Here is a 10777-nt window from a genome sequence, read left to right as displayed (position 1 = left end):
AAAAAAAAAAAAAAACATTTCTGGGAGGATTTTAAGCCTGTGCCTCCGTTTCTTCTAAATTCTGCTCCTGTAAGTCAAGAAATTCTTTGATTCGTGCTTCCCACTTTACATGAGAAGAACTAAGACGTCCTGTGTCTGCTGCAGGCCTGCCCACACCCCTCGCCAGGGACCCGACTCACCTTCTCATCTAGTCTCACACACCCTGCAGTTCTAGGAATTTTTTCTGTATTATTCTTAGTAATTTACTTCTCTTTATTTATGTTTCTCTCTGTATATCTGTATATTTATATCCATGTCACCCTCATTATGCTGGATTGTGAAATGTCAAACCAGCTAAAGCTGGGGACTAGGATTCCCTCCCTGCACCCTCTCCTCAGCACACGTCCAGGTCAGACTGGACAGGAGGAGATTGCAAGAGTCTGGAGAGAGAGATAGAGACAGTGTCACTGGTCCCTGAAAGTCTGATGCATGTGGAAGAGATGGCATGTAGCCATACACAATCCTTGGATTGATGAGGAAGTATCCAGGGAAGTTACAAATGTATCAAGCAGAATGGAGCAGAATGGAAATGAGCTACAAAACCCATTCAATGCAACTGAAGCAGCTGTAAAGGGAGTTGGCAGCACTGTTTTATGAGAACAGAGGTCCCAAGACAAAAACTAAGCCCCACCTTAAAGAACTGTATAAGACAAAACCAAAAGCAAACAGGAGAAAAGAACCATGAAAGCAAAAGGGAGACATTAAACTAAAAATAGATAAGCAAGACTAAAGTTAACCATATAAGTAGCTAGGCTTATAAGATGTCTCGTAAGATGTCAGAAATGACCAGCCCAGATAAACCTGTAGGGAGACTAACAGATAACAAGTTGAAAGGACCCAAACAACAACTATGAGAAATTAAAAGGAAGAAGTATCACTACACGCAGTAAGTAAAAACTCTAAATACATATATTTAACAATTTAGATGAAGTGAGTCAATCCCTCAGAAGTCAGTGTCACAAAACTATGATGAACTAGAAAATATGAATAGTCGAATAATTATGAGCCATATTTTTCTACATATTAACAATAAACAACTGAAGCTAAAATTAAATACACAATAGCATTTAAAATTGGTCAAAAAGCAAGTGAAAGTAATAGCAGCCAGCCACTGGTGGCTCACACCTATAAGCCTAGCTACTCAGAAAACTGAGATTTGGGTATCCCCATTTGAATGGGGATGAAATTTGAGGATTGGCTCAAGTGGTAGAGAACCAGCAGTGAAAAAAAGCAGAATGAAAACAAAGGTCCTGAGTTCAAGGCCCAGAATTGGTTCAAAAAAGAAAAGAATCACAGAAAAAATATGTAACTGATGGTGTGGGGAGAGAAGGGGGGAAAATCAGATTCCTGAATTGGAAAACAACACAGTAAAGATGTAATTACACCAAAGCTGGTTTAAGGCTTAACACATTTTATATGAAAGTTCCAGCTGGACTCCTTACAGATATAGACAAGATGGTTCTAAGATTTTTGTGAACAGGCACGTGAACTACAATAGTCAAAGATAATTTTGTTGTTGGACGTGGGGCTCGAACTCTGGGCATGGGCGCTGTCCCTCCACTCAAGGCAAGTGCTCTACCACTCGAGCCATAGCACCATTTCCGGTTTTCTGAGACGTTAATCAGAGATAAGAGTCTCACGGACATTCCTGCCTGGGCCGGCTTTGAATTGCAACCCTCAGATCTCAGCCTCCTGAGTAGGTGAGCCACCGGCGCCCGGCTCAAAGATAATTTTGAAAAGAATGCAGCTGAAGGATCACAGAAACCAGCTTTAAGAGTCAGTCCTCAGAAGTGTGTGCCATGGGAGTGACAGATGCAGAGCAGTCATTAAAGTACAGGAAGTTCCGAGGAACACCACCGAAGGCGGGACGACAGGATGTTGCTTTTGTGGTATTGTGATTGAATCCACAGCTTTATGCACACTAGGCAAGAGCTCTGGAAGCTGTGTCTCCAGCCCTTCTTTATTTTGAGACAGGGTCTTGTGCAGTTGCCCAGGCTGGCCATGAAATCAGGATCCTCCTGTGAGGATCATCATCTGTGAGCCAGGAGCCTTTTACCAGACAGCAAATCTTCAGGAAAAGAAATAGTGTCTGCTGTTTATAAATTAACAAAGGTATAATTATTTTTGTTACAGCAGGCTGAAACAATGGAGATCAGTTGGGAGATCGCGTAACTCTGATGCAGCCGCCTTTGGAGATGAAGCCGCCGTGTGTCCCGAGTGGGAAGGACTGCGCTGACCCAGACTGGTGAAAACACTCAAACCCTCGGCTTTGAACAAGGCACTGCGGTGAGGTGAGGCACACTGTGGCCCCCCTCCCCCCACAGCTCCTGGTCCAAGCATGCGGCAAGGTCATCTAAGATGCCAGGAAGAGGGAAAGTGCCTGAGAACTCAACTTTTTTTTTTTCAACTTTCCCATGACTCCAGAATTAATTCAAAACATAGAATTTTGGAACTGGGAGAGTTTGTGCCAACAACTCAGTCTTTTCTGTGTAGGCACCCAGAAGTCTGATCTCTGTTCTTCCAAGTTGGGAAAGACAGAGCTCAAAGGGCTGATCCAAATATCCAGGCACTTGTTAGAAATGCATATTCAGACCATAAGATGCATGAGTGTGGGTCTGATGTCTGTGTTTGTCAGATCCTACAGCCATCTTTACAACTGAGGAAGTTTGAGAAACACTAGTTTCAGTAAAGTTTCTGTGTTTAAAGAGTAAACTTAACTAGGAAATGTGCTTGTCTGAGTTATCTACCCTCGACACTCTGGGTGAACTAAGGTTTATGTACTAATGCTAGCATAATGTGATGCCTTTTCTTTCTCATTCATGCTATCCTTTGTTTCAAACTGCTACTGGGGGAGTTAAAGGCGCAGCATGACAACTAGCAAGCACAGATGGGGCAGGCACAGAAGTGGTAGAGGGCATCCAAGTCACCCAGTAACTGCCACGAGATTCACACAGGGGCAGAGGATAAAGAGCAGGACAGCCCTGGAGGCTGAGGGGAATCATTAAGGTGACTAACATGACCTAGCTGAGATTTGTGTACCCCAAATTCACATACGGAGGCTCTAGTCCTTAAAGGGACTGTATTTGGAGATGAGACCTTTAAGGACATAATTAGGTGAGTCCATAACCACACAGGATGGGTGTCCTTACAAGGGTGCCATACACAGAGGAAGAGCCTGCCCCAGGAAAGGCAAGCTGATGATACAGGCAAAGGGGGTCTGGAGGCCTCAGGAGAAACCAGCCTGCTGGCATCAGGAACAGACACCCAGCACTGGCACTGAGACGTGTTGAGAGCCTCCCAAGAGAGCAGGAGCAGACGTGGAGCCCAGGGCAGGTACACTGAGAGGTGCCCATCAGACCTGCAGCTGTCCCTTTTATTGACTGGCACAGACCAAGGAGGTTACTCCAAGTACCCAGACCCCGCCCGCCAAGGCAAGAGCCAGCCCACCACTGCCATACTGCTAGGACCCCAGGGCCCCCTTAGACCCAGCAGGCTTTTTGACTAGCATTGCAGGAGCTATGCCTTGGTGCAGACACCTTTCAGTTCAGAATCTTTGGTGCTAACTTTACTGTCCTCTCATTACCTTTGTACTTGGCAAATATCTGGGCAGACACGACAAATCAAATCCCAGCACTCAGAAGACTGAGACTGAAGTCAGCCTGGGCTACCTAGGGAGACTCTGCCTCTAACAACAAGAAAATCAAACCTAAGCACTTGTCTTCATACCACAAGCCAGACTCAGCTCAAACCATGAACATACACCTCCACTGGGGCAACTCACCTTGGTAAAATAGCACTGGTTATTTTGCAAATGTGATGGTTGCAACTTCCTCTGAGTTTATCTTAGGGGTCCTTTGCTAAAGGAGACTGTGCTTAAGTGGCCTACCAAACTCTCTGTCACAGCAGCTGTAACCCTGCCGCCCCTGGATTCGGAACGCACTTCTGGCTGAAACTGTGCCTGCCCCATTTAAATTATGCCCTACGTGTTTAGTGCATAGTTTTCATATGACTCATATTCTACTAGAAAGTGCACGAAAGCAGACTCAGCAATTCCTCAGCTGGCTTGGAGGCTACTAGCTCTCCCTGGCTCTGACTCAAACTGCTGTGAGCACCTCCAAGACCTAAGATCTAGGATCAGGCACCATGCAGATGGGAAGCAGCGTGCAGGCAGTGACTCCACTTATTCCCTGGCAATTTTGCCAACCTTTACATACAACTCCTACCCCGCCCTCAGGAACCCACTCCTAGGGTTCCTGAGCTCTGGAAAGTGGTGTGACCCTACTAGGAGCAGTTGGAGAACAAAATGGTTTCTCTAGGCTGCAGAATGCCATTGATAGAATATTCCTCCTCTAAATGTGAATCAAATCTGAATGCAAGAGTGCTTTCACTCTATCTGTTTTGGAAAACAAAACCTAAAGCCAGTGGTACAGATCTGACAGCAGGGAGCAAAACCTGCAGGTCTTAGCAGCGGGCAGGCGAGACTCAAAGCCAATCTGAGAGAAATAGCCAGAGAAATATATTAGATGGCACACTAAAAGAGATGTCTCTCCCAGGGACTGTTAAACTATTAGGAGACACATCTATCATTTTTAATCTGGTTAATGGAATGGTCAAGCTCAAAATCATATGTAACACTTCTTGAAGAAACTACACATCAAAATTGCATTTCAAAACTATTGTTTAGAGAAATAACATTTCTTACTTGAAGAAACAATCACCTCTGGCTCACAGGAAGCCCACAGTGCACAGAGGTCTTCCCACAGTCTGGTGTAGGAACAGGAGGGAATGGCTCTCCTCCCAGTGCTTGCTAGGTCCACTGACTAGGTGAGGCCTGGGAACCCAGGTGTCCAGCAGGACGCAGCAGAGCCCGACCTTGGCCTGGACTGGAGACCCTGTCTGGAGCAGGAGGGTTCAGACTAAGCCTACCCTGTGGAGCTGACAACTATTTCTACTTCTATAAGAGTTATATGGCTAGAGACCACCCAGCAGCTACCGTCTACTACAGCAATCTCCCAACAGCTTGGCCATTTCTGACTTATCTAAGATGGGCCTCTTCAGTGTGCAGCCCGAGTGCAGAGGCTAGGAGGATGGGGCCGACTCGCGCTGAGGGCTTCACCCTCTGCCTCTGTCCACCTCTGACTTTCCTTTCCAGGCTGCCTCACCACGGCTTCAGCTCACAGCCCTCTGCAAGCTCCAGGGCAGTTTCTGCGCAGCTGTTAGTCACCACCACCCCATGAACAACTGGGCCACCAGTACTGCATGGCCTTTCCCAACACATCCCTCCAAACCTGGCTGACTGGCCAAGGGTCGGGTCCTACTGCCCTGAGGTGGCCCCACTGACCACTAGGCACTCTCCACGGGGCTTGTAGCAACGCTGACTGACTGTGACCACTGGCAGGACTCACATCAAGAGCTCTGACATGCTCTTCTTCACTTTATAAGGGCAGCTCAAAGAAGGTCAAGCAGAAGATAAAAGTATGGACAAGCCAGGTTCCAGGGGTTCACACCTAAAATCCTAGCTACTTAGGTGGTTGAGCTATGAAGACCACAATTTAAAGCCAGCCCAAGCATGAAAATCCTTGAGATTCTTTGTTCTAATTAATAACCAAAACACCACAAGTAGAGGTGTGGCTTACATGGTAAAGTGCTAGCCTTGAGCAGAAAAAGCTTAGGAAGAGTGAGTGCCCAGGCCTGAGGTCAAGCCCAGGACCAGAATACACACACACACACACACACACACACACACACACACACACACACTTACAGACCATTCTTGCATTTGGTAAAAATAAGGGTCTGGTTGTGTTCTTTTGTATGTAGTCAGTATGCTTTTGGGGTAGAAAACAATGACCTGATTTCAAAACTGTGTGCAAATGCAAAGGTCCTAGGAAGAACAAGGTTAGAGAGCTGAGCTACTCAGCCAACTCAAGAACAATTCTAGAAGCTGTTGTGGTTATGTCAGGAGGTAAAGGTCAACAAATGGTTACTGGGGAAAACAGAATTTAGACAACTCAATGTATATGTGAGCAATAGGCCTGTGACAGAATGCAAAGGAGAGAGCATCACCTTGCAGCAAATGAGGCTGCACTAACAGATTATCCACATTAAAAATAATTAATTCCAATCCAGACCTTCATAGACAGAACAATACCCTAATAGTCCATGAGGAACATCCTAAATAGATTCTATCATGGTATTTTAAATGATCCCAGGATGAAATGGAAAGATATCCTTAAAGCTAATGTAAATGTTCTATCTGAGACAGGACTCCATTTAACTAAGGTCCTACAAAACAAGGCATTCTACAGTCAGAAGGCCAGGGTCACACCTCAGAAGGAAGAGTTGAGTCCAAGCAATGGCTGAAAGAGCTAGAGGCCAGGCTTGCACAAATACATGCTTCTTGTAACTTTTTCTCACTCAAATTAGCCCCCTAATTTGTACAAATATAGTGTTTTAAAAAATTGTTTAAGGTGGGGCTGGGAAGGTGGCTCAGTGGTAGAGCACTTGCCTTGCATGCTCGAGGCCCTGGGTTCGATTCCTCAGCACCACATAAGAAAAAAGCCGAAAGTGGCGCTGTGGCTCAAGTGGTAGAGCACTAGCCTTGAGCTGAAGAGCTGAGGGACAGTGCCCAGGCCCAGAGTTCAGGCCCCACGACTGGACCCCAAAAAAAATTGTTTAAGGTTATGTTATCAATGAAGAGACACTTATTTCTTTCCATTAAAAACAAAAAAATTGGCCAAGCAGAAGCTCAAACCTATAATCCTAGATACTTGGAAGGCAGAAATTAGGAGATAGGGGTTTGAGGCCAGCCAGGCAAAAAAAAGTTGAGATTAAATCTCAAGCAATGGCTGAGTGTTATTATGTACCTTTCATCCCAACAATACAGGCAAGCACAGGTGCGGAGCGTGTGAGGTAAGGTGCAGAGAAGCACAAGAGTATTTCAGTCTAGGCCAGTCAGCGCATAAATTGAGACCCTATCTCAAAAGTCAACCAACATAAAAAAGACTGGTGGGGTGGCTGAAGTGGTAGAATGCCTGCCTAGCAAGCGCAAGGCATTGAGTTCAAAGCCAGTACCACCAAAATGCATAAATAAAAATGAAACAAGTTTTTCATAGACACAGAACCTAAGTCAGAGAGAGAGAGAGAGAGAGAGAGAGAGAGAGAGAGAGAGAGAGAGAGAGAGGGCACAAGCAAACCCATTGAGTATTAACTTGTAGTCTCCATGAAAGTTGCTGTCAGTGGACATGCAGTACTGACTTCTATTCTAAGCCAGCCTAAAACTGAACAAATGCTGGGACTGATGGCTTACAGCCATTTTGATGACTTAGAATGCAGAACTGTCTTCCAGCTCACACAGGTACGTACAGTCTCCTGAACAGCCACAGTTAGCTCCGTTTTAAGCATGCTTTCAAGTTTACTAAGACTGCAGCATTCCACGCACAATCTGTCACCCAGTGACAAAAACATTTAGCCAGGTCTCTGAGGCAGAGGCCTTCCCCAGCCATTCCTCGTACAGCAAGGGCTGTCCTGACATGAGGACTAGAGTCTCGTCATCCAAGGACCCAAGGAGGGTGGCCACAGATAGTCACCAACCCAGTGACGCTCATGGTTCTCATCCCACACTGCAGCTCAAACTGGAGAGAGTAGCAGCTGGTCTCACATTGTCAGTTAATGCCATGGTCACCTCCATCTGCTGGCACGGGCACCTTCGTGACACATCTGCCCTCTGCCCAGCCTTTTGTCCATCTCTACACCGCTCCACCCAGTACTATAACCATCCTTCATCCACTACCATGGCCAGCACCCAGCTACCCTACCCCAGGGCCAGGGTCACTTTGACCGCTGACAATGTGCATGTCAGCAGGCTCAACAGATGTGTGAGGGGTACACTGTGGAGACTCTGAAATGCCCTCTCTAGATTCTGAGCAACTTTCCCCTCTAATTTAGTGTCCTGAATGGGAGCCTGCATCACCCTGACTGTCAAATCTCCAAAGGGTGGGGAACTGTGCTCTACCTGATCACTGTCCAATCACCAGTGGACAAGTGACACCAACAGCACTGAGAGGAAACATACAATTTCTCCTCAGAACGTGTCCTATTTCCTCTCCCCAGCCTAAGAAAACCAGGTTTGCAATAAAGACAAAAACAACCAATGATCAGTACCTGTGTCAGAAGCTGATCGGATGCCAACTGGTTGATCCAACGTGTGTATCGCTCAGTAGAGTTTGGGGGATCTCTCTGCACTTGGCACCCTATGATCTGTAAAACAACAATAATTAAAACCTACGATCTTGTGATCTTTTATGAATATGTTTCATGCTATTTTAAGTATATAATATCTATACACCAAACTCAAATCTGTGTGACCTAGGTTGAGTTAGGTCAAAAGGAGGGGAGGGGGAACACTAGACTGACTCACTCACATGGGGGTCTTGAGTAGTTTCTTGGTAGCAAATGGCTAGTGTTGCCCTCAGCCTGATTGAGGGCAGTTAACTCAGTGGCTACTAGGAATGAGTTGGGTATGACAACACGCTAAGTAATGATGAGTTGGTATTATAGCTCATACTTCCGATAGCACGGCCTCCTCTGTCCAGACGCTTCTTCTTATTGGCCACAGCAGCACCTCAACACCCACGACTTCCTGACCAGGAACAGATCGCATAACCCACCTCAGCTGTGCTTCATCCCCTTAGAACATCTCATTCCACCTCAGAAGGCATCTCCACCTCAAAATTCAAGTGTCTCCATTTCCTTAGAACCCATCTCCAACTCCCAGAAAACATCCTCAGAATGCAGCATATCTCTCCAGAACATATCCCCACTGCAGAAGGCATTCCTGCCTCCTTTAGGGTTATCGCAATCTCCTCAGAATACAACTCTTAGGACACATCCTAACGTCAGGGTGCACACTCAGACCCCCAGAACATGTCCCCGCTTGCGTCTCAGAATGTACAGATTCAGAACAGGTTCTCCTCTCTATCTGAGAACACAACCCCATCATCTCAGAACATGGTCTCCCGTCAGAATAAGTCCCCATTTCCTCAAACTACAGCCCTGTTACAGAACATGTCCCCATCTCCTCCTGCGTAACTGGTATACTCCTGCCATGGGGCTCATGCCGTAACTGCCAGTCCTCTGCCCTGTGCCAGTACGTGAGCACGACCCGAGGTCCACACAGGGATTGGCCTCTATTTACAGGCCCCTTTGACCATTTAGAGGGCTTGATCCTCACCTCTGAGCACCTTGGAAGTGTTCAGACCTACAGCAGGTAAATCCTGCAGAAAGTGCAGGTGGTTCATCTAGAATATGGTTCCAATGGCTGGGGCTATTGCCAGAGGAGGTGAAAAACTGGAAGGAAAGGGAGGGAAACGAAGTCAGGTTCAAGGCCAGAAGGCTCAGAGCCAGCAGTATTAAAGGCCATGGAAGCCAACAGTTTATGTGACACCATCCAAAATGATATCTGATAGGAAGCAAAAAGAGGGAGTTACAGGGCCACTGACAGATGTATTCTGAGGTGGGGCTGTGACCTGAGGGGATGGATGCACCTTCGTGTGGGATACAGGGCCATGTTCTGAGGGGGTGAGGATCTGCAGGATCATTTCTGAACCACCATGAGCTGCCCAGACTGCTCTATCAGTGAACCAGCTGCTGTCTCTAGGAAGGCACTTGGGGAAGGTAAGCAGAGTATTCCTCATGCCATGGCCTCCCAACCCCAGGCAGAACTGCAGCCATGGCACTCAGTCGCCTGCCTTTTGTGACACCATTCCTTTTCCCTCGAGAACCAAGGACACCGTCAGCCAGTCTAGTACTCGGGTAAGATTGAATCCCTCTGGGACCTTCTAACTCTCTAAGGGTATTACTAATTCTAACCCAGGCATGCATGCAAAGTGACTACTGACCTGGTTGTGGGGCTCACAGAGTTGGGGCATCCATGTGTTCAGACAGACAGACCCCTTCACCAGGACTTCTTTGATAAATGTACAGCACAAGGGACCCAGAGCCAATACTGTGAAGCCCAAGTGCTCTGACTAGCTGACTTTTCCTTTTCACCTGGGCCATCAGAACATCTACATTTATCCAGCTTTTGGCATAACTAACACATCGGACTTAAATGGTCAACTGTGGTGTGTGGGACACAGGGCAGGGGAAAATCTACTCCAGGCACAGCTGGCCTGTGACTGGCATGAAGGACAGAACACATATATGTACACATATCAATAGCCTACAGAGAGACATAACACATACATACTTAGTATAACTCTATCCACATATACACAAAAGTACTATGCATGCAAAATGCCTCAAAACTGCACATACAATGTGCATATGTTCCATGCACACAACATACTTGTATGACAATGCAGATATACAATATATACACACCTACTGGGGGTGCCTGCGTGCCAGCTCCACTCAACTTTAGGAATTAGAGCATGGCACAGGGGAGGGTGGCTTATATAGACACTGCTTGTGTCTATTTCTTGCCTTATTGTTCTGGCTAGGAGTTCCAGAATCATACTGAAAAAGAGTGGAGAGAGTGGACGTCCTTTTAAAATTCACAGAATGGTGCATGAGGCCCTGGGTTCGATTCCTTAGCACCACAGCCAGAAGTGGCGCTGTGGCTCAAGTGATACAGCGCTAGCCTTGAGCTGAAGAGCTGAGGGACAGTACCCAGGCCCAGAGTTCAGGCCCCACGACTGGCAAAAAAAAAAAAAGACCAACCAAAAAAAAAAAAAAA

At 46.6% G+C, this 10777-nt stretch overlaps 1 protein-coding gene across 1 annotated transcript in view; it reads right to left on the bottom strand.

The window, feature by feature from the left end:
* Positions 1-10777, bottom strand: part of B3gntl1 (UDP-GlcNAc:betaGal beta-1,3-N-acetylglucosaminyltransferase-like 1) — a 79624-nt gene that overhangs the window by 40456 nt on the left and 28391 nt on the right. The window contains exon 5 of the mRNA XM_013033144.1: positions 8203-8298. Coding sequence (XP_012888598.1) covers positions 8203-8298 — 96 coding nt within the window. The remainder of the gene's footprint in view (positions 1-8202; positions 8299-10777) is intronic.

The sequence above is a fragment of the Dipodomys ordii genome, unplaced genomic scaffold, assembly GCF_000151885.1.
Source record: "Dipodomys ordii isolate 6190 unplaced genomic scaffold, Dord_2.0 Scaffold163, whole genome shotgun sequence".
Lineage (NCBI taxonomy): Eukaryota > Metazoa > Chordata > Mammalia > Rodentia > Heteromyidae > Dipodomys > Dipodomys ordii.
Note: the sequence above shows the minus strand (reverse complement) of the source record. Positions and strands in the feature narration are given on the sequence as shown.